The following is a 27,075-nucleotide window of genomic DNA, read 5'->3' on the forward strand; positions in this document are numbered from 1 at the left end:
ATTTGGAGAAGAAAATGAAAACAACTGAATATTTATTACACGTTTTGATTTTAATTGGAAAATTCTTTATTCATAGATGTAGATTTTTCACAATTACACACATTTAATTATTGGAAGAAGGATTTTATCTTCTAAATCTGTCAAATTAGTCTAAACTAAACATTCAGTCTATTTATACTCAATGCTCGAACATTTAAACCTGATGGAATAATAATATCCTTTAATTTTATTTTATTTAATGCAACAAATTTTTTTCTTGTCTTTAGTTATATACATGGTACATTTTATTGTACCTTTTGTTTTAGTGTATCTTGTCCTGTTTTTGACGAAAGCTTTTTTTTTTTTTTCTCAAACTATGTTAAGTTTCCTAAAATAAGGAAAGTTTCTCAGAACAAACAAATGGCATGAATCTGCTTCCATCGCTGTTGTCCTGAATGCTAACTTTACTTCTGGCATAAAGTCAGTGCTACACATTTCCCCCTTTGATAAAACCTGATAAAACCTGATGAAACCTGATAAAACCTGATAAAACCTGATGAAACCTGATAAAACCTGATATCATCTACCTGCAGTGCTAGAGCACAGAGTAATGTCTGTCTCTGCCCAGCACTTATCTTCCTCCTCGTCCTCCTCCTCTCTAGTTCACCTCATCACTTCTGTTCTGTGTTATGGTAGATTCTCTGATGTTTAATGAAGTTTGTTGTCTTCACACACACATCAAACTGCGCATCGTTGCTGTTTGTGAAGCTGAAATATCTCCACTCATCACTGCGTGTGGGACTGATCACTGAGCAGTGGATGAACCGCTTCGCTTTATCACACATGCCTATGGCAGGCGGAAGAATAAGTAGTTCCTAACTATCCTGAAAGTTTATTTATATAAATGTTGGTATAAGAGGAATGGATATTTCAGTATTGATCCACACATCACTACTTTTTATTCTTCTCAGATACTTAGATCACATCTTTGGCTCTTCCTACTTATTTGTTTCACCGGGACACCGGCCAGGAGTAACGCGGCCCACTGACAATCCTCTCGAGCCTCCAGATTGCTCTTGATGTGTATTTCAGGTTTAGTGTGAGAGCGTGAGAAGCCACTCAAATGTGCGAGTCTCACGGCCGATGCGTGAGAGTCGGCAGCCCTGCAGTCATGGATCAGGTGGTTTTGTGTTTCATGCTGTTTATCTGTTTTTTGTTGTCTTGTGTTGTTTTTTGAGTGTTTTCTGCTACAGCCGCATTGTAGTTTCATTTAATTAATTTTCACAGATTAATCTTCCACATTGTCTTCCTTATCTCGTTAAGCATCCTTACATTATTTTTGTATAAATATTTGCCTCCATGAGCTGATTTTAAAATGTTTCTTGTTTGTTTACATCTGTCTGGTCGTCTGACGTCTCCTGGTAGTTGTTTGCTTCTCTTGGTGTGTTGATGCACTTCTTTGCAGTTTTGCTGAGTCCTCCAGACATCTCCTGTTACATTACATGCAGCTGTTTCCAGTTTCTAGTTTCCAGCTAGACTCTGGATCTTATCTTCTGGGGTTAAAGACTGACTTTATTCCTCTAATGCACCATCATCTGCCACCAACTCAACCCTCCAGATCCAAAGAAAATATCAAACTTGACATCCCTTTAATCAAGCATCTCTAAGCTGCTGGTAACATTCTACTGAAGTTTGATTTAAAAATAAGAAACCAACGTTTAATGTCTCTGGGTGCAAACCAGGAAAACCTGACTGTCCAGACTGAGGAGGTGTTGTACCTCTAACAGGAAGTCCCTTCCAGCCGTACGGAGGCATTTTGCTTCTCAACTGCTTCCAGGTTGGTTTGGAGAAACTTCCGGCCCACTGAAGAACTGGCAACGAGAAGTTGAACTTCTTCCTGAGGAACGGGTCGTCCCTCACCACCTTTCTCAGAGAACATGGTGCGTCTATCTGCAGGCAGACACACCAGACACTTAAAACAGCCAGCAACCATCACACATCTTTCCTTGTTTTAATGCCTTACTATGCCCTTTACATAACATGAAAACACTCATCTTCCTCAGATCTCAAACAGAAACAGAGATGTTCAGATTTCACAGGATGAAAGTTTCTTTGCTGAAAATTCACTTTTCAGTTCAGTTAACTTTTAATAACTAATTCAACTTAAATAGACACAACAGCTTGTCAGGCTTGGCACAATGAATCAGGTGTGTTTAAACAGGGAAACATCTAAAACCTGCAGGATAGCAGCCTGTGATGACCAGAGTTTCTCATCCCTGATAAGCGATAGCACTCTGAGTTGTAAGGGTTAATCCCTGGAGGAAAAGTTTATAAGATAAATCATTAATGAATCAGTCAAACTCATTCAATAAGGTTGTTGTTCTAGAGGCAGGAATGATTTCCTTTATATTTCTGTGTTACAGCAGACCTGAAGAAGCCTCTGTCTGAACACTGTTGTTTCTTGACTATGTGGTGTAGAGGATTTAAAGAATTGTCCAACGTGTCCAGCAGCTTGTACAGCATTCCTCATTAACTACTAATATCAGGTTTTAGCTTCTATACAGGCCTAAACCGGTAAGGTTATCAATATTTATTTTTTAAGGAGAAGGGGTGGGAGTTATACATCTTTTGAATGTCTATTTGTATGTTTTATATTTGTATGCTTGATTTTTTTTTCTTCTTTTGTTTTTCATTTTGTTTATCGTACTTATTCGAAATAAAAAATTCTCTGGACAGTCAGCTCCAGAACAGAACCAGCTACCGTTGTCAGTTTGTTCAGTTTCTTAAAGTCTCTGGTTCTGGTTCCCCAGCAGATGATTGAACTCTCCACCACAGACTGATAGAAGATATTAATAATAATAATAAATCTTTATTTGGATAGCACTTTTAAAAACAGAGTTTACAAAGTGCTGAACATCACACAACAGAAAACAATGACAAGACACATACAAGAGTACAGCATGAAAATTAAATAGATAAAATATTATAATATTATAAAAAGGCCAATCGATAAAAGTGGGTTTTAAGAAGTGATTTAAAAGATGACACTGATGGTGCCAGCCTTATCTCCTCAGGCAGGCCATTCCAGAGTCGAGGGGCCCGAACAGAAAAAGCTTGGTCACCTTTGGTCTTTAGTTTCGACCCTGGAACAGCCAAAAGAGACCTGCCTGAGGATCTAAGGCTGCGTGGAGGCTCGTAGGGTGTCAGTAAGTCCTTAATATTAAACATCTTGGTTCATTGAAGGACCTCAGCCTCCTCCAGAAGTAGATTCTGCTCCGTTCTTTCTTCTAGATGCTTCTGTGTTGCATTCCCAGCTGAACTCTGGGATATATTTAGTCCTCCACCTCTTCTCCAACAATGTAAACAGTAATTAGTTTACTCCTGAAGTCAACAAACATCTATTTTGTCTGTTGTCAACATTTTGTCTTTTGCTGTTATTTTAATTCCTCTTTAAGGGGAAATATTCATTGCAGGTTGAGTCCCCCTGACCCTCGGGGCCCTTTGACCTGTAACTTCTGAACTTGTGATCCTGATTATGAGATTTAACACAACTGTGATGTGATTAGATTGTTCAGAAATTCATACTTTTCTTTTAAAAATCATTAATTTCCTGCACCATGTCTTTGTTGCTGGAGGTTTAAACCGAAGCTGCTGCAGACACATCAGGAAAACTCACCGTCTCCTCCTCTGCAGCTGCAGCGTACGCCTCCAAGTTCAGCAGAGCTTCACCTGGAGTCTCAGTGCTGCCACCTGCTGCCTGCAGACTGACACCACAACACACACGTTTCATTTCACAGCTGTCAATCATTAAAATTTTAATTAATCAAATAGAAAATTATTGTTTTTTGTTTAAGGAATTGCTTATATTATAAAAACAAACTTTTTAAAGAGTTGAAATTATGAAAATAAATTAGCTTTACATGACAAGAGGTGGAGTTAATTACCAAACAAAATTATATATTTATTTAATTTTTAATATTTCAAATATAACCCGGGGACCAAAAAGGTCAGTAAAAGAAAGAACGAAATTATTTTAAAGCAGGTTATTTATTTGTGTCAGCCCTCCTTCCTTCTTTCATTTAATGATTAAACGCATCAGCTGAGTTTTCTCTCGGAGTAGATAGTAGCTCACATCCTGTCAGCTGGTTTTATAACTGACAAACATTCAGTTTATCAGACCTGAGGAGAGTGCAAACAGAAATCTAACAGCTCAGTGAAAACTTGACAGAACAGAAACCTGAAATCCTTAACAGGAACTTCTCACATGTATATTTAACAAACGGATTCCTGTCAGAGCTCAGATTTTTATCACATAGAAGTGATATGATGCAGAAACATGGACGTTCCTCCAGCAGAGCATCTCAGACTTGGAATAGTGGAAAAGTCATCGTGTCATAAGTCAAACTGTTGCTGTTTTTTTTCTTTTTTTTTGTTTGTTTGTTTAGTTTTTAAGGCTTTATTGAAGAGCAACAGCACAAACATTAGCTGGTATAAGCAAACTGAAAAAACGAGTAGATCATTGACATATAAAATACATAGCAGAAAAAATAAAAAAAAACAAACACGGAAAAACTTTACAAGAGGGGAGTTTAACAAACAGCAAGATAAATTTAGCAAAAGGAAACAAAGCTTAAAAACGGTCCAGATAGTTACAGTTTTAGCTTTTTTATTCACTGAATATTTAATGGAGGAGATGTGTTGCTTGGGACACAATAAATGAGGTTTTTCTACCAGCAAATTTGCTTTATGGACATGAAATTTTACTATAAAGATAATAAGAGGAATTATAAATCTTTTGAAATTGTCTAAAATTTTGTCGTTCTGTAGGAACTCAAACACGTTCTTCCAGTAAAACTTCAATTTGGACTCAATGTTGAAACAGATGAACACTCATTTATTCAGAATCGCTCAACAAATGGAAAGTTCCACAACAGACGAACAACAGTTAGATGTCACAAAAACTGCAGTTTACCTCACTGTCTTTTTAAATCTAGATTTTATTTATTTTTTGACACGGTGAAGTCTGTGAATCACTTTAAAGGAATCCTCTTTGATTTAGTCATTAGTTAAAAATGTTTGGTAAAAATCGAACCTTTTCTGTGGGAAGTCATCCACAAACTTGTTCCAGTTTGGAATAACATGCGGGAAAGTTATAAAATTATCTTTATACAGGGATCTTATTATTCTATAGTTGTTTGTGGAGTCAGAAACACATTTTGCTGGTGAAGGTGTGCAGTGATACTAAATCTACTTTCTCATCATCCAGGAGTAAAACTGGGCTCTTAATTATTCCTGATATTATTTTATCATCTTCTTCTTTATTCATTTTATCTTTAGAACTACCTCTAAAGTTCACCTATTTCAAATTTCAAACGACACTAGTTTAAAGCAAATTGTTCATTTTCTATAACATTAAACATTCCTGACATCATCATCATCATCGCACAGCTGGATTCAACAGAAAACACTGACATTCTGTCATTTCCTCATTTATTTTAAAAATAATTCAACTTAAAATGTTTACAAGTTCATATCTACTGAGTTCTGGTTCTGAATTCTGACGTAAAACTTCTAATAAACTCCAACTTATTACGTACATATTTAAATAATTAGTTTAACTTTTATAGTATTAGTATTTTATATATTACCACACTCCAAAAACCACAACAACCAAACATCTGGATTATAACACATATAATAGAAATATTATAAAATGTATGTATTTGAATTTTAAAAGAAAACCAGTTTGTATTTAACGGTGTTTAAATGAATCTCCAGCGAGCAGCAGCACGTGAGACCCACCTGATGGATCTTCTGTATAAAAAGATGCAAATGATGAAGCAGAAACTTCCAATCAGCAGGAAAACGCTCTTCATGGAGGAGACCCGCATTATTCCAGGTTCTCTTTAAGTCTTCCTGTCAGGTGGACTCAGGTGTGGCTAAAATCCGCTCACAGGTGATAATAAAAAAACTGTAGAGACTCAAAGCTCTTTACAGAAGACTCTGCACTAACAGAGTAGCGGCCGCACCTGTCGGGTGTCACGTGACTGCTGCTTCACGCGTTCAACACGGAAAAAATGTGAAGGAAAAAAAACACATTTGCATTCAGCTGTGGGTCAGAGAGGAAGTGGAAACAGTAGAAAGTAAAACAACCAGTCCGGGGATGGGGAGGGGACGGCGCGAGACGGTCTTATTCAGTCCAAATTTAGCCAATCACACCTGAGTGACGTCTCCAGTAAGGGCGGGGTCAGACTGCTTAGCTGCAACAAGGCAAAGAGGTTAAAGTGCAACTTTTAATTTATTAATTTTCTGAAAGAAAGAAGCAAATTATCCGGTCCAGTTCAATCCGATTAATTTTATTCCGATTATAATCCAGTTAAAACATCCATCATCCAGATCAGAGCAGTTTATAACTGTTCATATAAACCAGTTAATCAAAGTGATGATAATAATTAACCAGTAAATTCCATCAGAACCACAACCAGGAAAGAAAACCTCCATCAGACCAGAACCAGGAAAGAAAACCTCCATCAGACCAGAACCAGGAAAGAAAACCTCCATCAGACCAGAACCAGGAAAGAAAACCTCCATCAGACCAGAACCAGGAAGGAAACCCTGAAATTTTCAGATTTTATTGAGTGATCAGATTTGGTGTATTTTAAACTGAAGGATGATATTTTTAGTTCTGCTTTTATTGAATTTTACTGGTTTTATTCTGTGATTTTTATTAGAGTCATGTTTATAGTCATAAACAAACTCTCGTGGACGATAAATTACTTGACCAGGGAGGAGCCCAGTGCATCATGGGATGTGATTCAAAAAGAAAAGTTTGACATAGGATCTTTTGTTTTGTTTTCATCCCAAAGAGACTAATTTATTTAATTAATCCAGAGTTTATAAAGTAATTCCAGATGAATTCATCCTCTCAGTTCCCTGAACTTTTTACTCTCCACCTATGTTGTGACTAAAAAATTAAATGACATAAAACTAAAAGCATCTCTCTCTCTAAAAGAAAAAAAGCATCTCTCTAGATTTGAAGACACAGATGCAAATAAGCATCATCCATGAAGAGTTTGTATGAAATAATCATGAAGTTAACAAGAAACCTGCAAACGAATCAGCTGAGGAGCTTCTACCTGTGGCCACTAGAGGGCAGCAGCTCATCATAGAACAACAGGAACCTCTTTCAGTGCCACATCAAACATGTTTCCTCTTAAAAAACAAGAAAAACATGAAGTTTTCATCAGATAACTCCTGATGAGACAAGAGACTGCTGTTCCTCCATCTTTTATCTATCAGCTCTCTGCAGTCCATCATGTAGAAAATCTTCTACAGTCAAACAGGAGAAGCTCAGACAACTAGAATATCTCTGAGAAGGTCTCATTGTCCTCTCCTGCAGTTACAGATGGACATGTATTAACCTAAGATATCCATCACCCCCCTGCAGCTCCTCCAGAATAGATGGACAGCCTTTATTGTCATTGCACTGTGTGGTACAATGAAATTGAGGGTGGTCACACAGAGCCACTGTGTATTACAGCATAAAATAAATAGAAAATAGAATTAAAAGTGCATGAATTAAAATTTTAAGGTGTTATGGAGCCTTAAAATAAGGTGATGAAAGAAAGAGGAGATGGGCTGAGGTTAGCTGTTCTTCAGGCCTTGTTTAAGTGGCTGGCTGGCTGGCTGGCTGGCTGGGTGGTGGGTGGTGGGTGGTGGGTGGGACTGGCAGACTGTGTGTGAAACCATGGGTGTTTATGTATATTTTGTCCTATTTGTTGTTGTAGGCACTTTGTGTAAATGAACTCATGCTTGATTCCAGGTTGTGTTGCAAAGGTTGGCTGAACTATTTTGCAACACTCTAAAACATCTGTTTTAAAGTCTCTGCATCGGCTTCCTGTCAGTTTCAGAGATATTTTAAGATTCTTTCACAGGTTTTTAAGGCTCTTAATGATCCTGTGTGTTTACCTGAACTGGTTTCTGAGCTTCTGGGCTCTTAGGGCTCGGGGCCGTTCTCTCTGGCTGCCCTGGATGGCTGGTGCCTGGTGGGGGCAACGGCTGCTGATCTTGGCCTGTTGGGGCCTCCGAGGAGGTGTGTTTATATTTTCATGATCACATTCATCTCTGCTCAATCCTGACTCCTCTGCAAGCTGACACAGTTACCGAGTTGTCCAGTGGATTTATACACAAGCTGTTTTTGTTTAGTTTTTTTTTTCTTTTGTATTTATTTATTTATTTTTTATCTTATTATCGGTTAATATTATTAATTATGTTTTTATGTGTGTGTCTTTGTTCTTTGGTTGTTGTTGTGATACATCTTGCTTTTATTTTCTTGGTTATTATTATTTTTTAGGAGCTCCTAATGATTATCAGCTTAGGATTGAAGGTCGTTGCCTCTATCTACTGTATCTTTGTCTCTACTTCTTTTTTTTCATTTTGTCCTTTTTACTGTCCTTTTTTTCTGTCCCCTCTGGTCAGATCAAGCAAGATTACACAAATTCCACAATACTAAATAAATATGATAAAACAATATATCTAAACAAATAAAGAAATAAAAAAATGAAATTATCAAGAGAAGCCTTATACCCACAGAGCTCCTCTTGGCAAAGCAAAGTTATTCCACACAACACAGCAGCCAGACCATCATTCTGCTGCCACCATGCTGGACAGGACAAGTAAAAAAAAAACATCCTAGAGGTCACGGACAGACTGAACACCCCAATGCAAGGGCGGCAAGAATGTCTCCTGACCCACCAACTCTCTGTTCCTTCACCACCCCCCATCCCCCAGCCCTTGTAGTTTCAGGCATTTGTTAAAAAAACAGAAGTGGGTGAAGTTACGCAATTAGTAGGGGGTGTAGTTACACTTTAATTTGTTACTTTATTTCCAGGTCCTGAGAGCAGCTCTGGCTTGTATTTGTCCTGAGGCATTGTTAGCTGACATTTACCAGAAATTGCCCCCCACCTCATCCTCCTCCTCCTCCTCCTCTGCATGCCACTCAGAAGACTCAGAGGATTCAACAGAACTGCTAGATTTATGTGTTATTATGACAGGTATGCACATGTGTATGTATGTACACGTGTACAAACACACCTTCTCTTCATGGGTAAGAAAGTTGTTGTGTAACATTGTTTTTTCCTGCACACCAACGCTATGATTGATTTATTCATCCTTAATTGTGCAGCAGATTCAGCTGTAATAGTTTTACAAACAACGTGCTGTACATTAGTTTTAAACAAAGTGGAAAAACACAGGACATAAAACAAATAATAAAACAATGAAATACAACTTAAATACAATAAAAACCTACAATAAAACATAAAATGAATAAAATCCATGTCTCATACTCGGCTGAAGGCCACTGAATAAAAATAGGTTTTAAGTTATGTTTTGAAAATGGAGAATAAAGGAACTTGGACGGGCAGACGGTTTGTATTTAAAAGGAAAATAGAAGAACAGAGGAAATTCATTCAATGTTTAACTATCATACTTTTAAACAAAAAGGATGGAAAAAGGATTTTACTTTAGTCAAAAACTGATTTACTATAATATAATAAAATCAGAAAAAATGCTGACATATACAACGTAACCGATGAATGTGTTAAGGCAGGTATTCTGCTGTTTCTGCTAAATGTCAAGGTTTTCATTACAGGTGAATCCGCTAACAGTGTCTCAGGTCAAACACAAGCCAGAGCTGTTCTCAGGAATTGGAAATAAAATAAAGCATAAAGTGTTACTACACCCTCTAATTTTTCGTAACTCCACCCACTGCTGTATTTGAAAAATATGTGTGAATGACACATTTCATAAACATTTTGTTTTTGTATTACTGCTGGCAGTAAGTGAGTGTTTCATCCCTTCCTCAGAACTGACTGTGTAATAAATTAAAAGATTGCTTGAGAACTGACTCATAAATTCTGATTATAAAGAATAATTTCTAGCTGGAGTGTTTAACTATCATACTTTTAAACAAAACAAATGGAAAAATGATTTTACTTTTGTCAAAAACTGACTTTACTATAATATAATAGAATCAGAAAAAAATGCAGACATGTAAAACAGCTTCATTTAGTATTTTCTGATCAGACAGCATTTTAAATGACTTCTGCTTATTTTCCTCTGTAATAAATTCAAACTGGCTGCCCGGCCAAGTTCCCTCATTCTCCATTTTCAAAATATATTTTAAAACCTATATACATACACACATATATATATATAATCAGTCACGCTGCTAGAGAACGAGCAAGTTATGTGCTCTCAGGTCCGTGATTGATTAAGTATGATCATGAGGGCCAAAAATAATTCATTCACGGGCCAGATGTGGCTCGTGGGAGTTTGAGACCATCGTAACTATTTAAAGTACTTTCACACAACCACAGCTGAAACAACATGCATTTTAAATAAAGTGGAAAACAAAAGAGATATAATTTAGTTTCTTAGAACATATTAAATGTATGAAGGCAGGTGAAAGCTCAACATTAATTCTGTCTCTTTATCAGTTTCAACGTTTGCTTTCAGAGTCTGAATGTAGAGTCTCCTGGACCACACCCTGAACTTGGAATATTGTTTCCACTCACCCACTGTAGGAGAAGTTTTCCCCACAGTAGGCTACAGGACATCCAATTCTTAAAATCTGTCTCTCGGTTCTGGTTCTTTACCAGATCATTTTAAACATGCAGTTGTTCCTCCACTTGAAAAGTAACCTGTGTTGTACCTTCTACAAATCCATCTCTGAATGATCCTTATTATCTGAGGTCATGAAGAAGTCACATCTACATATTTAACCTAATTTATAAATGATAAGAATATTTTTAGCTTTCAGTCAGATATTAGAACACTTCCCAGCAGTTAGGTAAATCCTGAGCTGGATTAATTACTCTCTAATACAACCTTTTTGTTTCCTCTGAATATCTTCATTTCCTTCAAAGCTACACTCTAATCCCAGATTAGTTGAGTTTACTAGAAATTTTCATGGAAACTTGTTGCCTTAAGCCACTCTAGATTTTACAAATGCTGAAACTAAGCATTTCAAGTTGTACCAATATGTGTAACCATTAGAATTTACTTAAACCCATTAGCTCACTTATCTAAGCTTCTTAAAAGCCTCAATTAGTTTGAACTATTTTTCTTATATAATAATAATAATACATTTTATTTATAAAGGCGCCTTTCTCACACTCAAGGTCACCGTACAATAAAAACACAACAATGAATAAATCCAAATAAAATACAAGAAAAACATAAAACAGTGATTGCAACAATGTACATATTATAGTGAGTAAGCCAGTTTAAACAGATGTGTTTTCAGTTTGGATTTGAACAGATGAATAGAATCAGAGTTGCGGAGGTCAGGGGGGAGTGAGTTCCACAGATGAGGAGCAGAGCAGCTGAAAGCTCTACTCCCCATGGTGACAAGGCGAGCGGGGGTGAAGATGAGGTGAATTGCAGAGGAGGATCTGAGGGAACGGACCGGTTTGGCAACACAGAGGAGATCAGAAAAATATGGAGGGGCGAGGTTGTGTATGGCCTTAAAGGTTAACAGCAAAATTTTATAGTGAATGCGATGGGTGATGGGGAGCCAGTGGAGCTGCTGTAAGATGGGGGTGATATGATGGATGGATGGGGTTCTAGTGATGATTCTGGCTGCTGCATTCTGTACCAGCTGAAGTTTATGAATTGATTTCTGGGGAAGACCAAACAATATATGAGATCTACACATACTGTAGAGATGTGACGTTCATGAACGAATCGATTCTTTTGAACAACTCTTCTAAATGAACGATGGGAACCGATTCACAGCTGCAAGCCGTTCATTTGTGAGCCATTCTTTTTATATAGAAATTTTTGACACTGACTCAAATCAAATCAAACTTTATTTATAAAGCGCTTTTCATGCCATAGGCAACACAAAGTTATTTACATGATTAAAAACATAAGAATAAAAACACTCAATGAAATCTTTCCCACAGTCACACACACTCTTATACACACATGCCAAGGCAGCTAAAAATGACTGAATGAATAAATAAATGAATAAATAAGTAAATAAGTAGTAGTTTGAGTAAAATGAAAATAAAATAAATAACATGTTTGACATAGAAGTCTAATGTCCAACACGCTCCATTCATGTGAAGCATCTATGGACAGAGAGTATTGTCTGGAAACAAATACTGTGAGTTCTATCCAAAACATTTACTAGAATTTGCACTGACTGCTCACGTTTATCCTTATTTATCTATATTTTTCCTATAATTATTTAATCCTGTATAGTAGATTTTGGTACATATTTTGATTATTTGTCATTCTTATATATTGTGAAATTTTCTAAGATATTGTGAAAACGAGCCAGTTTTGAATGGTTCTTTGAAAGGAACGGCTTCTCATGATCCGGCTCCCTTCAAAGAGCCATAAATCCCATCTCTACTGTATAGCTCTTTTATTGAACTTTGACATACATCTAACAACCATTTGTAGATGTATATTCAGTTGTGTTAGTAATTATTACATCTAAACCAATAAGAGAATACACTAATTCTGCTGCTGGTGGTGTTTTTTTTTCTGTACTGTCCTTTTCATCCATGGTGCCAACTCTAAATTTCAAAGAGGGTAAAACTTTATAACATTGTCAAATTGTTAACATAACACAAGATTTAAAACACATAACTCAAATTTATAGCACAATAATCAAAAAGGTTCAATTTCAGCTGAATCTGCATTTCCCATGAGCCTTTGCGGTCCACATACGTAGAGTTTTGAAAATAGCCCTCTCCCCTCTAACAGAAACGTAACAACTTGAGTATTCTTGACTTTTCATCATTATTACACAGCACAATGTAGAAAATATTAGAAACAACTTATTGGTTTTCACATGACAATATTTATTTTTCTGTAAGTAGATAAAACAGATCCTAAGAAATGTTAAGAAATATTTAGTGTTAAGGGACCTTTACTTGCATAAATGCCAGATATCCATATTATAAATAAATAAATAAATAAATAAATAAATAAATAAAATAGTGGTGCTCACTACAGCTGCAGTAAACTGCTCTCCCAGCCAATGCCTTCGAATAGGACGGGATGTCGAGCAGAAGGAAACAGCTGAGAATATTGATACACACAACATCCCGGCAGACATAGTGACTACCGGCCAGTAGCTCTCACTCCGGTAGTGATGAAGTGCTTTGAGAAGCTGGTATGGGGTCACATCGCCTCACTACTCCTCAGAAGTCTAGATCCTCACCAGTTTGCTTACAGGACGAACAGATCTATGGAGGACGCTGTAGCCACAGCGCTCCATGCATCACTGTCCCCACCTGGAGCAGCGGGGAAACTACACATGGATGCTTTTTGTGGATTACAGCTCCGCGTTCAACACTATCCTCCCTCACAAACTGGTGGGTAAACTGGGACTTCCACATTCCACCTTCATGTGGATCAACAGCTTCCTGTCAGACCGCAGTCAGAGGGTTAGAGTGGGAGACCATACATCTGCAGCCATCAGCATCAGCACCGGCTCCCCTCAGGGCTGCATGCTGAGCCCTCTGCTCCACACCCTCCACACATCTGACTGTACCTCTGCACACCACAGTAACACCATCGTCAAGTTTGCCAACGACGCCACAGTTGTAGGGCTCATCTCTGGGGGGGATGAGTCCGCATACAGGGCTGAGGTGAAGCAGCTGACGCTCCCGGTGTAGATTGCCGTGCCACGAAGGTCGGAACAAAACTGTGGTGCACACACACCTGGTGAAACTGAGGGGTGAGTGTGTGTGCAGCAGTAATAAAAGTCCTACAGCATCATCAACTAAAGTAAACACCTGTTGATAAAATAGATCATTGGCTGTTTGTTTTACATGTTTTTCTTCACTTTTCATCACTTTTTTCCTGGTTAGTGCTCCTGCCTGCCACCCATCAGAACTTTTCTAGACCCGCCCCTGCATAGCTGCAGCATAAACCCCGTCTACCACCAGCCAGATACTGTGTTAGAGAAGGTCCTGCTAAAAACAAGACTTTGTGGTAAATATGTCATGGTGTGAACCATGAACCGCTAGTTTCCTCCTTTTCAGCTGAACGATAAACAAACGCAATGAGAGGAAAGCATCAGCTGATCACCGACAGCCATTATGATTCACAGAATATGAGAAGGAGGAGGAGCTGCTCCACAAACAGACGACCAGAGAACTGCTAGAACAGACACAATGGTGCAAAACGCACGATAATAAAAAAAATGTATATGGGAAAAGTGCGGGTGTGGAAACCTCTCACTGGGAAAAGAGTGTATGCTAAAACACCCCCATTCTCCTCGGAGGTGACGTCCATGGGTTGCTCTAATACCGCTATGTTTATTCTGAAGACCATCTATAAAACCACCTGGCTATCTTTTCCACGTCCTGCCGTTATAACAGAAAAATGATGGATGTATGGGGCTTGTCATGCTGAACACTCTCGTGTTCTCTAGTACTCCCATATTTAATTCTCTAGTACTCCCATATTTAACTTACTGCGCTGAAATATGGGGAAATAATTACCAAAACACAATACAGCCACTCTTTATATTACAAAAAAGGGCAAAGCGCATCATACATAAGGTTGGGTACTTAGGACACACAAAGCCACTTTTTTTGCAGTCCAGAGTTTTAACAATCCATGATCTCATTAAATTTTGCACTGCATAAATCCTGTTTAAAGCATACAACAACTTATTACCTGGAAACATTCAGAAACTATTTATTTTGAGAGACAATTGTTACAGCTGGAGAGGTTCTGGGAACTTTAAATTACCAATGAGAACCACCAGGAAAAGTTTTTGTGTGTCTGTATGTGGAATTAAACTGTGGAACGCACTGGGGATTGAACAAAAGCAGAGTCCAAACATCCAGCGGTTTAAAGCACTTTATAAACACAGGGTGTGGTCACAGTACAGAGAGGGTGAGGTTTAAAGGGGAATGTCATTTTTTTTTATTATTTATTATTTATTTATTTTTTGTCTTGTCTTTTCTTTAAGTGTTAATAAATTATATTGAATTACATCTACTAGTAATTAAATCTATACTAACAATAAACATATTATATTATATATCATTATGCTTCTAAATCAATATTGTGGGCTGTTTCTATAAATGATGGAGATGGGGTGAAATTAAATAAGTTTATCTTCCTTCCACTCCTTTTCGAGCTTATTGCATTGATTTGGTTTATGATTTACAAACATTTAAGAAAGCGAATTTATGGATTGTATTACATTATTATTTTATTTTGTATTATTATTTTGTTTCCTCTCTTTCTGATTATATACATATATATGTATATATATTGTTTTTTTGTCTTGTTATGTTTCACACTATTGTACACTATGTATTGTCACAGGCTCGAAATAAATAAGAAAAAAAACCCAACAAAAAACACAAATTAATTGCTTTACAAACTTTTATGTATAAAATAATTAACGCTGTTAATGCATTATAGCCCTAAAATAAACATATTGTTAATTATTTATTTATTTTTAGTATATTTTTACTTCTAGTTAATCTTAAAAGTGTATTATCTTTAAACAAACTATTATTTTTATTGCTATCTTATTATATTCTTATCAATCCTCTGACAAATACAGAACTGTTGAATGTCTTGATCCAGACCTCCTCTCATCATTTCAGACTTTGTTTAAAGGTCCCATATTTTACATTTTTTCAACAATTTCTTGTGGGTGTCAGAGGTCAAACAACATTGTTTTTAAAGTGTATTACCCCAAATTCAGCCTTGGTCCTTAATTTCAGCCATTCCAGAAGTAGCTCTAGTGAGCTCTACTGAGAACGGGCTGTTTCTGTATTTGAACCTTTAAATCTTCATGAGTGGGGGCCTGTCCACACCCCTGTCTGGGAGAGGACCGGCTTTCTTTTGACGCCTGCTCTGTGATTTTAAAGGGCAGGCTCAGCACTATACCCCACTGCGGGGGGCAGTAGTTATTTCCCTTTGTGAGGACACGAAGGGAAAGATCTCAGACCCGCCCGCTTGAGCACACATTCGCTAAAAAGTGGAGCAAGCACAATAAAAATGTGACAGAATTTTCTCATCTTTGGGCCTCATACAACAGTTCTCCAGCTTTCTGAAAGTCTTTCAAAGATTTTCTGCTTTTTCCATCATTTCCAGTTCAGTCCTGGTCCTGGACAGTGTTGGGCACGTTACTTTGAAAAAGTAATTAGTTACAGTTACTAGTTACTTCTCCCAAAAAGTAACTGAGTTAGTAACTGAGTTACTCCACTATAAAAATAACTAGTTACCAGGGAAAGTAACTATTTCATTACTTTTTTAAAGTTTAAAAATGTCAAAGAAGTTTGATTTTTTTCAGAACAGGTTTCACAGGCCAGGTGCATAGAGTAGAACAGCAAAGACTGATACCTGAACAGAGGTTTTAATATTTATTGCACCTCAAAAGACCACAACTGGTACAACTGTACTTCAAGAATTTTCTTCATCATTTCCACCTCGAAAACGCCGTCTTTCCCTGAGACTCCGGACTCGCCATCTCTGATTTTTTGTGTGTGTGCTTCTATGTGCTGGGTTTGTGTGTAAACATCCGCCCACCTGGTGTCTCTGATTGGCTTATAAAATTTTCCTCCAATCATCATTACTTAATCGCTTACCCCTGTTTTCACTACAGGGGAAAACACACACACATTTGGAGCTCCTGTGTCTGTGAGCCAAGCTAGCGTTAAACCAAGTGGGACGACCACTTCGTAGCTTCACTCAGTAACTTGTAGTAACGGCATTTTGGTAATGGTAACGGCGTTGTAACGATAGAAAAAGTAATTAATTAGATTACTCGTTACTAAAAAAGGCAACGGCGTTAGTAACGGCGTTTATTTTAACTCCGTTATTCCCATCACTGGTCCTGGACCAGTTTTAGAGAAAATAAAATCTGACTTATGACCCATTCAGGATAAAAAAAAAAGCTCCTAACTCAAGGCCAGAGCCAGAGTTATGTCGAAACATGAGAGACAGCAAAGAACCAGTTTTAACTGGATCTTTAAGCTCTTTGTCACAAAGACGCATCATTTGTTCTGATTTCTTTAATTTATGTATGAAAACCAGTAAAGATCAGACAGTCTGACAGAAAACAGGATTTTAGCAGCAACAAGGGGATTCCCAAAGAGGTGTTAGCGGGAAACTCAGCACAGAGGCAGAAACTGGACACATGGAGGACAAAAGAAGAAGAGTCAGGACTAACAAACTATCTACAGCAGATAAACAGGATCTGAAAGTGATGTCCTGAAGAAATAGGGTCAAATCCAGCAAAGACCTGAAGCAGGAGTTGAGAGAAGCTTCAGATTCGGGTTCAGATTCATAAAACTTTGTTCCTCTTGTAAAGGCAATTCATTTGCAGCTTACCACAGATACCAGTCAGCATTCAAAGTGCAATGTGTGAGACATAATCAGTGTACAGTATTCTATCAGGTTGTTGGAAGACACAACAAATAAATACATTAAAAAACATCAACAGTAAAACAAACACAAGATAAGAGACCTGTTAGCTCAGCTAAAACAAAGCAATGACAGAATAAATGTCATTTAAAATGACTGCTTTCAAGAGTTAAGAAGTGTAACAGCTGAAGGAATAAAAGATGTAGAATATTGATTGGTTTGCTTTTAAAGTGCATGGTCATTTTGTTTAAATACAAACATTAGAATTTCATCAATCAATATCAACTTGGGCATAAGTGCACACAGCTTATTGAGTACTTGGTTGAGCCAAAGAGATGGACAAATCTTTCTACCTCGTTCTGTTGAGTAGAAGAGTTAAGCTAAGTGTGGAAATGCTCCTTAAACAACTGAGTCTTTAGCTTGCTTTAAAACTAGATAAGGACTCTGCAGATCAGACAGAGTTTGGTAGATCGTTCCACCAGATGTGAAGCACTTCCAAGTTCATAGGGTTAATCAGAGAGAAGCAAGAAATGACAAAGTAAAAAAAAAAAAAAAAAAAAAAAAATCACTTTTTGTTTTAAGTAGGCAGGGATTATGCCCAGTTCAGAAATGGGGACAAAGATCTGTTCAGGACTGGACTCTGAGTAATCACTGCACATTAGATGGTGTTTGAATTAATTTTGAATGATATATAAGGATTTATGATGTCATGGCATCATACATCTACAGTCCCGGCCTGCAACAGTTTTTACCGGATATCTTCATCAACTTGTTTTCTTCTCTCTGACCCAGTTTAGACCTGGTTGTGTCTGAAATGTCAGAGAAATGGGTCCTCTCATAAAAATATTATTTCCTGTTACCAGGGGGCGGGGCTAATGCAGAGTGCAAATTTTGACATGTAGATGTGTTCAGAATCAGATTAGCATCTTCTTGTGAATTCTGGTGCAGATAAATTGTTTGATGTGGGAGTTACATCAGTTTTGTGTTTTATAACGACGAGACATCTTTGGGCTTGGCCCCCCTACGCACCAACTGCTTTAAAACATTTTTGATAACTTCTTATCACATATGCCTTCTGAACATACTGCCCAGTTTTGATGGCAGTATGATAAGATCTGTATGAGGAAAATGTGACTTCGGCCAAAATGGCAACTTTGACCCAAAATAGCCGACTTCCTGTTGGGTTTAGGCCGTTGTAAGAGGACTTTTTGTCAACCCTGATATGTAGTACATACATATCATATCAGCCTACTATCAGCTTAAGAAGACATCAAGGGTAAAAGATCTGATGTCTCAGCAGGACCTGAAAAAACTGGTCCAGCTTTAATCTTTAGTCAGCTGTTCCTTTGTACAGTGTCCTTGGGTGTTTTGAAAGGCGCTTTTAAATATTATTATTATTATTATTATTATTATTATTATTATTATTATTATTATTATAACAGTGTTTTTACAGGTTCTACCTAAAAAAAAAAATCAATTAGACACCTGCAGCTTATTCAGAACTCTGCTGCTTGAGTCCTCACTAAGACCAAGAAAGTGGACCACATCAGTCCAGCTCTGAGGTCTTTACACTACCTACCAGAACCCTCAGGTCATCTGGATCCAGTTTCTTGTCAGTCCCCAGAGTCAGAACCAGACATGGAGAAGCTGCATTCAGCTTCTATGCTCCACATGTCTGGAACAAACTCCCAGAAAGCCTCAGATCAGCTGAAACACTCAGTTTATTTAAATCCAGGTTAAAGACCCACCTGTTGTCTGCTGCATTTTAATAGCTTTTATTTTGAAGTCCAGATCTTCAGCTGGTTCTTTTACAATTAAATCCTAACTTTATTTCTTTATCTGAGCTTTTTCTTCTGTTTTTTTTTTAAATCAATTTTATCTTTTTTAATCTTTGTTTTTCTAATGCACCTGTATTTTTTTAATGTAATGTTTTTATGTTTTGTGTAAAGCACTTTGAATTGTCTCGCATGAAATTTGCTATACAAATAAATTTGCCTTGTCTTGCCTAACAGTCCTGAGTACCACAAAACCAGATATTTTATGCATCCACTGGGAGTACGCACATGTTGATGACTTCTGGGGCATGTTCAGGCTAACAAAAAGGCAATTTATTTGACAGATGAAAAATAAAACACTTGCACATCAGTGGACCTTCACACTGCCTTCAGTGTAAAAGTAGGTTTTAAGATCCGCTTTGAAAGCGGACAATGAAGTGACGTGGATGGTCTGGAAGGGCCTGAACAGGCCTGAACAGGCTTGAACGACGTGGACGGACAGCCAGTTTGTGTTTATTACAGAGGAAAAGTAGTTTAAACTGCTCTCTGCTGAAAGGATGGATAAATGTGCACAGATATGTGATAGAAAATATTAAATATAGATGTTTTAGATTTTAGTAAAATCGTCTTTTTTTACTCAGTCTGCCAAAAGTAAAGAATAAAATAATTTCCACCCTTTATGTTTAAAAACATGATGGTTAAACACTCTGCCCTTCAAAGATTCTTGGAAAATATTAAATATGTTGAAGTATGAAGGTAGAAGGCATTAATTAACATTAATTCTGCCTCCATTACAACATGTACAGACTAAAGCACAACAGAACATGAGCGGCACCATGGCAGGAATCACAGGGGAGCTAAGGGGAGCTCAGCTCCCCTGAAAAGCAGAGGAGCTCAATAAGGTTACTGATGTTTCTTAAAAACAGGGATGCTTTAATACATTTTTACTTAAATTTAAGTACTTGCCAATACTGAGTCCCAATATGAGTATAAATAAATCACAGTAGTTCACTAGTAAGGAGTGTGGACCAGAACGTCTGATGTGACGGCTGAGTGCTTAATTTAGTGATTTATGTATCAGATGGGTCATCCGGCAGCATCCTCCACATGTAATGCTGGAAAACTGTCAGAAGCTTCGTAAATAAGGAGGATAAAGTAGTTTATGGTGGACTCTGGTCACTGCTGTGACAGGAAACCTTTATAACCAAAATCAGCTTCTCTCATTGGGATAAAACCAAATTCAGATTTTTAATGAGAGAAACAAGACATAAGGATTATTACAGGAAAATGGAATGAAAAATAAAACTATGTCATAATAATATCAATACAAAAAGCAGTGAAAGTTCATAATATAGGAGGATTTTACATTTAAACAGGTTTTACAGGAATTACAAGGTTTCACGTAGTCATGCAAACACAAAGAAAACCAACTCTGAGGTCTCATCTTCATCATTTCACTGCCTGTAAAAACACACATTACAAGTCATATTTTTCATAGTGGTAATAAAATATTTTAAGTTTAAAATTTTTAAATGATGAGGAGGTTGAAGGAATTCAGGTTTTTGTCTCTTGGCCATTTCCAGAAGTACTTGGTGGGTTCAGAGTTTCCTGTCAGCCTTCAGGATGCTGAACCACACCACCTCCATCATTATGTCTCTGCTGCTGTTAAAAGCTGCTGTTGGCCAATCTGTGAAGGACCGTCGTCATCATGTTGAAGAACATGCTGATGGTTCAGGATTTTACTCCTCAGGTTCTTTGTTTTGGGGGTAAATGTGTTGCAGGACTGTTTTAGAGGTAGAGGAGTTAAAAGAAACTAAAAGAAAGCATCTCTAAAGCTCAGCTCTTGAGTTGCTTCAGCCATCCTCTTTACACCTGCCCTGCACCTGCCAGTCAGCAGTCAGGTTTCCTGCCAGATCCTCGTCCCTGCAGAGCTTCTTACTCCTGTGCAGCTGCTGCCTCCTGGAGGTTTTGCTCGGTGTTGCCTTGGATCCTCAGGCTGGATCTGTCTATCTGCCTTCGTACCACCTGCTTCTACCTGCCGTCACCTGCCGGTTTGCCACACAGTCTTCTAACTTTCTGGTCCCTAAGAAGTCAAGTACTGGTTGCTTATTGCAACTTTCTGACTACATGGCTCATTTCTGGAATGAATCTAACTTTGACTCCTTCTCGGCAGAGCTGAGTGAACCAGCTTTTTACAGTAAATTCATATTTGGTGTTACAGTTGTCTGTGTCTGGGCCCCTTCTTGTCCTGCATTATGATATAAACTTTGGAAGGATATTAATAATAAAAAAATAAAGAATAAATTAAAGTGCAGCAAACAGCAAACTGAACACTTTTCCACAAGTTGTCCCAAAAGCCTGATTATAAACATGGATCCTAATTAAAACACAGAACACTAATGAAGTACCTTAATTAAATAAGCACTAACTATAATAAAAGCATTAAAACTTTGTGGCGCCAATCACTGGAGCACATTTTTCTGTAATAAACTAGTAAAAAAAAAAAAAAAGAAATATTTGACTTTTAATGATGATAGAGTGAACCTAAAATCTACTCTGACCTGTACAGGTAAACTTAGTTCAACTTTTCTAACTGACTGAACACACGACCCAGCTCCTGGTCCAGGCTCTGGTCATTTCACGCATTGACTACTGCAACTCCTTACTGGCTGGCCTGCCTGCATGCTCAGTTAAACCTCTGCAGATGATCCAGAACGCAGCAGCACGTCTGGTCTTCAACCAGCCCAAAAGAGCTCATGTCATTCAGCTGCTAATCGCTCTCCACTGGCTTCCTGTTGCAGCACGCATCAAATTCAAAGCTCTGCTTCTGGCTTACAAAACAATAACCCAAACGGCTCCGGGCTACCTTCACTCCTTAATCCAGAGCTACACTCCCTCTCGACAGTTATGCTCTACCAGTGAAAGACGCCTAGTGCTCCCACCACAACGTGGCGCAAAATCAGTAGCTAGACTCTTCTCCTCTGTTGTTCCCCGGTGGTGGAACGATCTACCAAACTCCGTCCGATCCGCAGAGTCCGTATCCACTTTTAAGACCAAGCTAAAGACTCAGTTGTTTAAGGAGCATTTCCACATTTAGCTTAACTAAATGAGTCAGAAAGATTTGTCCAGCTTTTTGGCTCAACCAAGTACTGAAGAAGCTGTGTGCACTTATGCCCAAGATGATATTGTGTGATGAAATCATGCACTTATGCACAAGTTGATATTATGTGATGAAATCATGCACTTATGACCTAGTTGATATTGTTTGATGAAATTGTGATCCTGTATTTAAATAAAATGACTTAAAAAAAAAAAAAAAAAAAATTATATGCACTGCACTAGCACTACATGACAGCACCTGGGTCCAACTGGACTCAAAAGCGGTCTGACTATCACTTAATTATGACGTCCCATCTTGTTTGAATTCATGCTTGTGTTGTTCTTCCTCTCAAATGTAAGTCGCTTTGGATAAAAGCGTCTGCTAAATGACTGTAGAATAGAATAGAATAGAATAAATATCTGAATACACATGATGAACATTTCATAGGATTTTTTCAAATGTTTATTTCTAGTTACTGCTTATTAAAAGAAAAACAAAGAAAAACAAAACAACAAAAAACAACAACAACAAAAAAAGTTTCTCTAAAACAGTCATGTAATTGTTCTGGATGAAATCACAGACAGTAAAAAAGATTTGGTCCAAATGTGTCCTTGACTTACAGCTTTGACTAAATGTGTCACATGACCACCACATGTAACCCACGTGGAAACCACCATGTAGAAAGCTTTCTGTATTAGGACCACTTCTGGCCCACAGGAGACTTGCCGGGGCCATAACTGAGCCATAGGAACCAAAAAAAACCTGAATTAAGCCATAAAATATCTGCTATCTGGACTTTTCCTGATCAATTTGACTGGGAATAAATAATTCCCTACATGTATTTATTTACCTGACAGAAGGGACATTTTAAATGGAAATAAAAGCTAACAATCTTTTACTATCTAGTACGTTTATTAATCCATGATTTTCTATGAAAAAATGAGGATACAGAATATTCCTTAAATATACTTTTCAGGTGTATTGAAGACTGGAGGGAAACAAATGCTGGTGATCAGTTTTCTCCAGACAGAGTTTCTAGTTTAATGTTTAAAGAACAACTACGGACTGTAGAACAGCTGGAATTCTGGATTCAGCAGGAATGGACACGGATTCTTCTGGAAAACTAAAATAATCTGGATCCTCGGTTCCCAAAGCATTAAAAAGTCTGTTTAAAAGGAAGCTGATGGAACACAACGTGACTCTATCCAGCTTCTACTGAGTATGTTGCTGCAGCAGATTCTAGATCTGGATGATTCAAACTAATGAATCAAAGTTATTTTTTTCTTGTTGTTGCACATTAATAAATAACTTTCATATTTCCTGGAAATCGACTTTACATCATCCTGACACGAGATGGAAAGTTTCTGAGCTGCAGCAGCCTTTTCTCTATTTTCTCTTCTGCAATTTTCGTTCTTGTTTCCATGTTTCTAAAAATGAAAAACAGGAATAAACCTCCATCAGAACCAGACAGAACTGGTTCTGTTCAGAGTCCAGACAGCAGCTCAGAGAAACGCTGCCCTCTGCTGCTCACAGGAGGAAACACACCTTCCAGCTTCTACCTGCAGGTTAACAGATGATGGAGGCTTTCAGAGACCTGGACGGGTTTTCTCTGTCCACCTTCTGCTGTAGAGACTCAGAACGAACCTGATTGTCCAACACTGAGTCTCAGACTGGAGTCCAGCCTGGAATCAGTCCCTTCCTGGACTTCCTCCATCTTCTTGTGGATCATCATCTGGATGCTGTGGTGGTCCAGCAGACCTGATCCATCCAGCTCAGATTTATCAGCATTAAACCCGTCCAGTGGGACCTGAACTCAGTTCAGTTTCCACCTGTGAAGCAGGACCTGGATCCTGTTTTTCTCTTAGGAACGCTGGAGTTTATGAGTAGAGAAGACAAAGATAAAGAGGAAGAAGAGATGGACTTCAGAGTTATTAAATCACTGCAGATCAGATCAGCCTGTCAACAGGCAGCAAACTCTGATGATGTGATTAGAAATATAGTCGCCCTGGCTGGAGCCACTTTCATTCATCTCCTGTTCATTGGAAATTAGCCGCTGATGTAACTCACACAATAACATTCATCCTGAAATTATGCTGCTGGTAGTTTTATTTTCTTCTTCATGTCTGCGGGGGAAGGTGTAGGATCTCTTTCATCTACTGGTTTACTGGATCATCATCATCATCATCATCAAGAAAAAAATTCAAGTTGAGTCACAAAACAAAGAAAAAATTTATTTTTATTCAGTTTTTTTAAAGGAAATTTATTTATTTGCCATGAAACATCTCAAACATTTACAAAGAGGAAAATCATGATAAAAACTTAAATATGTAAATATACTAAAACATGGTTCAACACAAACAACAACAAACAAAAAGCTGCAGGTTCATTAAAAAATCTGACAGCTGCAGGAACCAAAGAGCTTCTGAAACATTTGGTAGAACATGGAGGTACAACAAGACGTTTCTTCTCATGAAAACAAGCTCAGAATAAAAGTTAAATGTTTATTAAACAAAACAAAGAATTAAACATGATGGAAAACATAAAAAAATCTAAAAATTCCAACGAGGTACTGGATTGAAGCAAAAATATACTAAAATAAAGTCTAAGATAAAACATCAAAACCACATTAAATGAAATAGAAATGACATTTATTTTTCATTAATCAAATATTTTCACAAAAAGTCTAAAATAATCTGAATGAAAATAAAGATAAAATTTATACGTGAAAGGTTGAATGAAAATTCTTTAAATTCTACATTTCAAGTAGAAAGTCAAACATTTGTGGTGAAAAATGAAGCAAAACATGAAATTTGTGATGTGAAAATGAATCTTTAATTCAACATGTGAAAATGTGAGAAAGTCCAAATAAAGACAGAATGAAGCAAACAAACTAAGAGTGAAACACTGGGAGGATTTTCATTTCCAGCATCATGAAGTGGAACTAACTGCAGCTGACATGAAGTCAACACAACATCCTGATATTCAGTGTGAAGCTTTGACTGGAAACAACATGTGGATCCTGGAAGAAGCACAGCTTCCATCTTTAAAGGACTGGAAGAGGAAGAAGTTTCCAAGGAACCATTTAGAAGAGTTTCACACACAAACTGATTGAATCCATGAATCTGAAAAGATGTTTCTGAGTGAAAGAGACAGACATGTACAGACTGAAGTATCTGTTCACCAGTCAGAGTTTCTCTGCTACCATCACACTCTTTACACTCAACACACACACACCCAGGAACCAAACCTGCAACCAGACCTGAACCAGAATCCAAATCCAGCATAGAGAGGATGAGTGAATGTGGTGATGAAGGTGTGGAGGTGGATCAGTGAGTCAGAGGAGACTCTGTAGAAGGACAGAGAGCCAGCAGGACAGTCCACATACACTGCTACTCTGTTAGAGACAGAGGAGGAGGAGGAGGAGGAGGAGGAGGAGATGCGTGTTTTTCTGTTATTGTGCCAGACAGAGTAACCTTTATCATCAGAGCATCTCAGAGTCCAGGACTGATCATTGAATCCAAACCAACAGTCTCTGATGTTTCCTCTCCTTCTAATTTCTCTGTAACTCACTGATATAAAAACGCCTCCTCTCCACTCGACCTCCCAGTAGCAGCGACCAGTCAGAACATTTTCACACAGCAGCTGAGGCCATTTAAATCTGTCTGGATGACCAGGATATGACTGATACCCCTCATATGTCACCTTCCTGTTGTTGTCAGACAGTTTGAGGTTTCTGTCCACTGTGTCCATGTGGATGGTGAGTGGACAGGAATCTGATGGAGAGAACAAACACAATCCAGCTGCAGTTATTGATCTATTGACACTTTGATGCTGACTGATGAATGAGTGATGGGACAGTGTGAAGATGGTTGAATGTGATGAATCCAATGAAAAACACACTTACACTTCCTCACACCTCCTGGTCTCAACCATGGTTCTCCAGCAGGCTCCACCCTGAAAGGAGGAGGGGGTCAGAGCATGCTAACATGGACATTACATGGCTCTCATACACACTTTGTTCTACACTGAGAAAGGAACAGTCCAACATCTGGACACGTCCACCTGATTGGAGCATCTCCAGACTAGAAGGAGCAGAATCAGGAAGCTGATTGGTCCACACCCACACCAAGAAAACTGCTTTGTGGAAGTCCCAGTTTCTTCTTTCAACCATCTTCTCCTTTTCATCTCTTCACAGATGAAGAACTCTGCAGAAACTCCTGATCTAACCAAGAGCTGCATCTTCTCTCTGCCCTGAAGTCTTATTGATCAGCTTCTGACAATAATCTCCTCTGCAGAGCAGATTGGCTCAGATTCTTTGTTGTGATCAGCTGGGAAATGTTAAAGTGCTTCTTTTCCTGCACATGAAGCTAAATGACTGTCAGAGACTCTGTTTGAGGCCATGATGTGTGTGTTTGGAGCTGTGACGGCTTGTTTCCTACTGACCACTAACAGCTGCTTCATCATCACACTGAGGATTTGTTCCCTCACATTATTCCTGCAGATCCTGCTGCTGTGTGGACACAAACACATTTCTTTCTAAAGCAGGAACAAATCAGAGGGATCAGCAGCATCAACTCACCACACTTCTTCCACATCTGATCCAGTCTGCTGATTCATTTCCAGTTTGAAGCCACATCACCAGCTTCTACTGACTCCAACATCTACACTGTTATTGAAGCTGACTGATCATCTGGTGGATGATTGAATTAGTAATTACTGAATCAGCAGCATGGGATCATCAAAGCTCTAAATTCCTGAGTGAAGAGGAGAGGTTAGACTGCCTCTGGTGGTCAGACATGGAGC

The 27,075-nt window shown here is 38.0% G+C and overlaps 1 protein-coding gene across 1 annotated transcript in view; it reads right to left on the reverse strand.

The window, feature by feature from the left end:
- Positions 1–6,126, reverse strand: part of st6galnac2 (ST6 (alpha-N-acetyl-neuraminyl-2,3-beta-galactosyl-1,3)-N-acetylgalactosaminide alpha-2,6-sialyltransferase 2) — a 29,418-nt gene extending 23,292 nt beyond the window's left edge. Inside the window, exons 1-3 of the mRNA XM_041975634.1 lie at positions 5,782–6,126; positions 3,656–3,743; positions 1,758–1,929 (exon numbers count right to left, since the gene is read on the reverse strand). Coding sequence (XP_041831568.1) covers positions 1,758–1,929; positions 3,656–3,743; positions 5,782–5,870 — 349 coding nt within the window. The 5' untranslated portion in view covers positions 5,871–6,126. The remainder of the gene's footprint in view (positions 1–1,757; positions 1,930–3,655; positions 3,744–5,781) is intronic.
- Positions 6,127–27,075: the final 20,949 nt, after the last annotated feature.

Source organism: Melanotaenia boesemani, chromosome 2 (assembly GCF_017639745.1).
Source record: "Melanotaenia boesemani isolate fMelBoe1 chromosome 2, fMelBoe1.pri, whole genome shotgun sequence".
Classification (NCBI taxonomy): domain Eukaryota; kingdom Metazoa; phylum Chordata; class Actinopteri; order Atheriniformes; family Melanotaeniidae; genus Melanotaenia; species Melanotaenia boesemani.